At 39.0% G+C, this 6,883-nt stretch overlaps 1 protein-coding gene across 2 annotated transcripts in view; it reads left to right on the forward strand.

Moving 5' to 3' along the window:
- Positions 1-3,698, forward strand: part of SLC17A5 (solute carrier family 17 member 5) — a 78,484-nt gene extending 74,786 nt beyond the window's left edge. For both annotated transcript variants that reach the window (XM_075598014.1, XM_075598015.1), the window contains exon 11: positions 555-3,698. In XM_075598014.1, the coding sequence (XP_075454129.1) occupies positions 555-692 (138 nt within the window). In that variant the 3' untranslated portion in view covers positions 693-3,698. The remainder of the gene's footprint in view (positions 1-554) is intronic.
- The last annotated feature ends 3,185 nt before the right edge of the window (positions 3,699-6,883 follow it).

The raw sequence follows: 6,883 nt of genomic DNA on the forward strand, positions 1-6,883 counted from the left end.
TTCTGTAAGATCAATTCACCTCTGAAGGTGGTTTGATTTTTATTATTGTCCAAATTTTCTCTAAAACTTCCAGTAACTATTGTATCCGTAAAAAAAAAAAACAAAGGGAAAAACGGTGACAACTCTCAATAAACCTCTTGTGTATGAATAGGAGATCACTTATTTTCTTCTATTAAACAGTCAGTTTTTGTACATTCATCCTTGTTCTCCATGTGGTCACCAACAGTGACGCCGGCTGCTGAGAATGCTTGCATTCAATAACTATTGTAAAATGCTCTTTGGGATTTCCAAACAGTGCTCAATAAGCATGTGATCAAACATTATGACCTCCTTCTTTAGTTTTAATGTATCCTTATACTAAATACATGATGTTATAGTTTATGTAGTAAACATCATATAGTCCAAGAAAGAAGTGGGTACCTATTCTCCAACTGCAGGATAAAAAAAATGCTATATTTTTTGGGTTATCGCTGATGTTTCTAAATGGGTTTGTAGATCATTATCAGATGTGTTTTTGTATCCGTGTATAATGTGTTTTAATTTTCTTTTTGCAGAACACTGTGGAACAATGGCAAATAGTTTTCCTCATTGCTGCAGCTATTAATGTTTTTGGAGCCGTCTTTTTTGCAATATTTGCCAGTGGCAAAGTACAAGACTGGGCAGTGAGCAATAATAAGGACCAGAGACGTTAAGAAATCTGCCTCTTTCTTAGACTACACACAACCTGAAAGTGCCTTAAATTATTTCACGTTGGTGCCAATTTCTTCTTTCATTACTACTTTAACTTGTTTACACACATTAGATGCTAGCATTGCCAGGGGTCGACAAATACACTTGCCCGGTTGCCGCGGCGTCTGCATTTTGGCCGCTGTCGACCACTTACCTGCAGCGGAGTCTCCCGGTCTTCTCCATCTTCTTCTGCAAATTCATCTTTTCCCCCTGCAGCACAAGTTAAAATTGCCATGGCAATGGGATGCTACGTGACGTCACACGGAGCAACATTACGCGACACTGCATGACATCACCACATCCCATTGCCGTGGCAACGCGGCATCATTTGACACCGCACGGCCATTTTAACGGGAGCTGCAGGGGGAAAGATGAATTTGCAAGGGAGAAGACAGAGAAGGCCGCACCACGCCGCCGGACCCCGCCGCAGGTAAGTGTCGTGAGGGGGTGCAGGGGGTGAGGGAGTGTTTTGGGGGGGCGACTGACTTTTTTTGAGGGGGTGAGGGCGAGTGGGTTTTGCCCAGTTTGTCGGGCCCTGAGCATTGCTATCAAATTTATCCAGCACCAATGGATCTAATTCACGTTTCATGTCTTAGTAGTTATATAGTGAATATCAAATATTGCAGATCCGTCCAAAATTAACCTTTTTTGATGCAATTGGCATTCGCCAAACTGGCAACAAAAGAAGTTAAGCGTGAAATAGGGGGAAAAAATATCTATTATGAAAATCACTTTTTTTAGTGACTAATGACATTTTAACCCATATTTACATATGATTGTACTGTAAAACCACACAGAAAAATGTTGTACCATAAAAGGGAATAATTTTTTTTTACTTTTTATATTATGTTGTGATTACTTGTGTTATGATTTACATATTGGGAATTGTTTTGAAACCTTGAACCTCACAAGTCAAACTAGTATACTCACATTATTTTCTTTACGGTTTATGGTACTTTTATTGATATACATGTAAATGTACATATACTGTTGCTCAAAAGTAAGATAATCAAAAGCTGCTTTCCCATCAATCAACATCAGTCCCTAATGTGGTGTTGCTGTTGACAACCCAACTATTAAGTGCCTTGTAACTTTAACAATTCAGTGCTTAATCTACCCCCTTTGGTATCTCGAGCAAGCTGAGTAAGGTCAGCACATTAGTGCACTTTTCCCACTACTTGGTTATTGCTTCCAGATTACTGCACTCCACAAGGGTTAGAAAAATTATGAAAGACAAAGGTAAGCTGAATGGGCTGCTACTGGGATTTGATGCTTAAAAGGCACTTGTGTTGAAATACACTGTAAAGGACCAAAGATGGAGACAAATCCGTGGACTAGTGTTTTTGTTTTGTGTATATTAATAGGAATTTTTGGCAAAAAGAAGTAGAATTGGCTGCCATTATTAAGGACATTGATTAGAACTTATCTGGACTGCTCTGCCGGTTCTTAATGCAAGAGCTACAGCGATATGGAGGTAGCCTGGAGGAAAGGGTAACAGAAGTGCCAGGATGTTAGCAAATTCTGTTAGAGGAAATATTGTAAATCCAGAAAGTAAGGAGGAAAACGATGGATACAATGAAAGACCATCACCTACCTCAAGGATATAAATAGTACAACAGAAGGAAAGGTCCTCTAGAAACATGTATATTTTACAACACTGGGATAAGTATGGAATAGTTTTTCCAGAGATGGTGAGAGTGAATAAGGTAGAAACCTTTAATAATACAAGGGATAGGAAACCATAAGGCTTCATTAAGAAAGAAATGAAGATCTAGAAACGTTGCATATATGAATTATGGAGAGAAAAAAACGCGTTTTGATATGTTGCCATCGAGTCTGATATACAGCCTTTCCGTGGGGGATTCCGGTAGTAGGTGTGAATGTGAGATATGTCAGACATAATGTTTCCTGAATTCCTTCTTTGGTAACTGATCTTCTTGAGTATGGCTGTATCTCTGGCCCCCTTTTTATTCCCTAATATGTACAGTATTTGAGCACTTTTTGAGTACACATTTATAGAAAATTCCATATGACGTTCATGGCACCAAATGGAGGGAGTAACATAATGCAAAGCTTCTCAAAAAGTTTTAACCATGTATATCGTGGGCACATCTAATCCTACGATAGATGTATCTACTAAAGGAAAGCTACTAACAAATAGCAACACTAACAACTCGGCAGTGGCATTAGAAAACACAACGATATATAATCTTGCTTGAATGAATTTGACTTTTAATATTAGGCTTAATAAAATAAGAGAACTAAAACTGGACCATGTGATAAGACGTGGGGCTTTTATGCCAAATTAGATTTAAAATATCTGGTAATAATTAAATATTAAGTTAAAGACTCAAACTTTTTAGTATTTTCCTGTACTAAAAAGTTACCTCATACGGATACAGCTGGTAAGCGTATTTTTACTGTACTTGTATGTGTTTGTAAAATAAACTGTTTCTATTTAATTTGTAGAGCGACTTAAGCTCCTTATCGGGAAATCTAACAATACATGTGTTGCTCCACTGAGTTCTAACAGGATAAAGTCATATTTTATTTAAACCAATCTTAGAATGTTGTATCCAGAAAAGCACATGAATTTACACTTTTTTATTTATTTTTCTTCAAAGAAGCATGTTAAATCAGACCACCAGGGGGTGCTGTCAATGTGACGTGTGTTGTTTCTTTACTATCGTCTTTGTTCATTTCATTTGTAGGCAATGGTCAGCCCCCAGCTGTATGTTTGCAAGATCAAAATGACCTGATCTTTAGTTGCACAATCTTCTGTTTTTCTTTGTCAGGCCATTACATGTTTACAATATTTCTGTATCTGCCATCGCTGTATGTACTAAATACAGCAAATGATTAATACGTCAGGCGCTGTGTATTCTTATACAAAAACTGTTGTCATTCTTTTCATACAAAACAAGTCTTGATGCATTGAAATTGCACATTAAAATATAATGAATTCCAAAGCTGCTTCCTGGATTTTATTAACTGTTGTGAATAAGCATTGGCGAGCACATATCTGCCTTACTACAACAAATGACTCCTAGGAGAAATATTTTCATATTGCCTCTCTGAACATGTCTTGTACAAGATTTGGACAACAGTACCGTGGTATACGTGGTTCATATTGAAGATAATATATGTGCTTTTGGTAACATTTAAACAAACCAATAGTCAACAACTTGTAAGTGCCCAGTATTATTTATTTATAAGGTCTTCACATACAATGGGTAACAGTTAATAATATACAAAAATATTGGCTGTTTAATTTTGAATATCTAAAATAGCGAAGAAGGTCCCTTCTGCAAGCATGTGACGTCACGTGACCCTGCTGCGTCATTTGACGCCGGTTGCCATGGAGACGCGTCACTGCAACTCAAGGTAAGTTAAAAGTTAGAGGCCTTGCGCGATCCCCCAGCATTTATTTTAAAGTGATGGGGTGGGTGATAGAGCGAGGAGGTGTTTGAGAAGGGGGTGAGAGAGCGAGGAGGGGGAGGGGGCCCAGTGGAAACTCTCAGTCCTGGACCCCATGAAAGCGGTCTGCGGCCTTGGATATTCGACTTAACCATTTTTACGTGTTCAAGAAAACTCAATTTGTTAAGGCTGAGCAGGAATCTGATGGTGTGGGAATTTTATCCAAAAATGGCCTGATCGTCTCGTTCGACTTCTATAGAATAAGCCCCTTGGACTCTTTGCAAGTTGTGATACCTCAGAGCAGGGGGGCGCAATCTTTTTTTTTTTTTTTTCCTGCGCCCCCCTGCAGGCCATCCCCCTCTCCTCGCGCCCCCCCTCTTACCTTGATTCAGACGTCCTGGCGTCATGACGTCACGTTGACATGCCATGGCGACGCGTCACCAGGAGGGTCTGTACCAAGGTAAGTTAAGGTTTACAGAGGCCCTGCAGCTTCCCCAGCATTCATTTTAATGTATTCGGGAAGCGCACGGGGCCTCTGTAAACACTGCGCCCTCCGCAGCGAATCTCGCACCCCCCCCTCTTGCGGCACCCCTGCGGGGCTCACCCCCCACTTTGCGCACCGCTGCCTCAGATGGCCAACATGAGAAGTCTTCATAGATGGAATTATACTGCACAGAGCTTTTGAAACTTTATAGATCCCTTCTTATTCAAGTGTATCGTACAGAGCGTTCAAAACTTCACAGCTCTCTTCTTTGATGTAACCTGCAAGGTTTCAAAAGCTCAGAATAAATTCATCTAAGAAGAACTCTGAGGTTAGTTCCCTAAAAGGTATCACTACCTGCAAATAATCTACCTTTCTCCAGGACTGGCACAGTATGTATCAAGTGTTGCAAACTGGAGCAGTGCTCTAAAAACAGGTTCAAAGTCATTTTGAATGTGCGCCATTTTTTTTAGCAATGTATGATGGTGCCAGTGAGCATTTTGGGCTGGTAAAGGAGTTACAGTCGGATATAGCGCAATACTATGAGAAGTATCCTTTCTCATTGCACCAAAAAACTTGCCAGAACTGAGGTCGCATTGATCTCTGATCATAAGAGATCTGTGCCTAGTTTACAGTAAGAAGCTAGATTAGCAAGATGCATACATATTCCACTGGATCATATTGGCACTCGGGAGTACTTTAACAATATACAGCATAAAGTGTTGCCATGGGGGAGCCTATCAAGCAGAATGCATGCCAGTCAGGTTTTTCTTTGCCCATCCTCCCTTTTAGAAAGTAAACTACATATGTGGCAGGCTGCGTTGCACATAGAAAGCACAATGACACAAAAAGCATTACAGTTGAAAAAAATCAAACCCCTAACAATTTTCCTCCTATTTTATTTTATGCTTCTTAATTTACAAATTAACTTTAAAATAAGAAAATATAGGATTTTGAATGCATTCATCGACCAAATGTATCCCTCCATATGGAATCGGTTTGATTTTTAGCAAAGACAGCACATTAAATTATATTTTCGTCCAGGTTTGAGACCTAGAATACCTTTTCTTTGGCACCACAGACAAGCTCGGAAAATTTCTTAGCAGAGTATAATGCATAAATAGATGCAAGATACTACACGTCAGAGGGGGGGGTTACATTATACTTGTATTGAGAAGTAGAGTCCGTGAATAGTGAATGAACAATTCTGCATTTCTGGCTCTTAAAGCAGCAATACTACGCCTCCCCCCACCCCTTTTTTTTCTTATTTTTATATATAAATAATGTGGCAATTATACATTTTTACCTAAGTTGGCAATCGTTTGGTTCTCCTGTTATAAATTTGTTAAAATCCTGATTGTGTGCCTAACATAATGGCTTCTTCAGTCAGTGTAACTCAGCAGCTACACTGTATCCTAATATTACTAAGGTAACAACATTATCTATTGTTACAGTTTGCAGCACAAACTGCTGGGAAACTTGGCAACAAATGATCACAAACAGGAAAGTGTTGCAAAAATCTTGCACTGCTTGGGAGATGGGCTAAACCCTGCTATACAAATCAAAGGATGCTTTAAAACATTAAAAATGGCATTAAGTGTTGAATAATACAACAAAAAATGCCGTAAGTTATCTAATACAACAGTACTGATTTTTTTTTGAACCATATAAGATTTCACATGTACTTGCTGAGTATAGTGAATATATTTGTTCTTGTGAAAAAAATGAAGGTGTGCATAGTATTCACTTTCCAAGTCTGATATGCCTGCTGACCCTTCATGGAGTTCTCATTAAATATTTACACGTACGGTATGTATGAACTACTCTGATTTTGCTTGCAGTTTCACAAAATCACCATTTAAAGAGAAGTTGCTTTATAAGGGCTGACAACATACTTAGCACCCAACAATGAGGTTATTTAAAGTGTTTATTTTGGATTGCAATGGATGAGGTCTTAAATCAATGTTATGCAGTAAATCACAGCTTTATTCCCCTCAGTCTGAGTACCTTTAACACCTCTCATAGCAGTAGGCTGCAAGCCTGTCTGTTACTAAATAATAAGTGCATGAATACATGGGAATACACATACTGTAGATGTAGCCACTGTAGTTCATTTTAGAATATCAACCACAATATTCTTGCCACCAATATGTGGCAGATTTCCAAAACCAGTCAAGTTAAAGCAGCAACCCCCACGCCTCTTTACCAAGAAATAAACTCGTGGAGGTAAGGAGTGGCTGCCAAATAATAGTTGTG

Source organism: Ascaphus truei, chromosome 4 (genome assembly GCF_040206685.1).
Source record: "Ascaphus truei isolate aAscTru1 chromosome 4, aAscTru1.hap1, whole genome shotgun sequence".
NCBI classification, from domain to species: domain Eukaryota; kingdom Metazoa; phylum Chordata; class Amphibia; order Anura; family Ascaphidae; genus Ascaphus; species Ascaphus truei.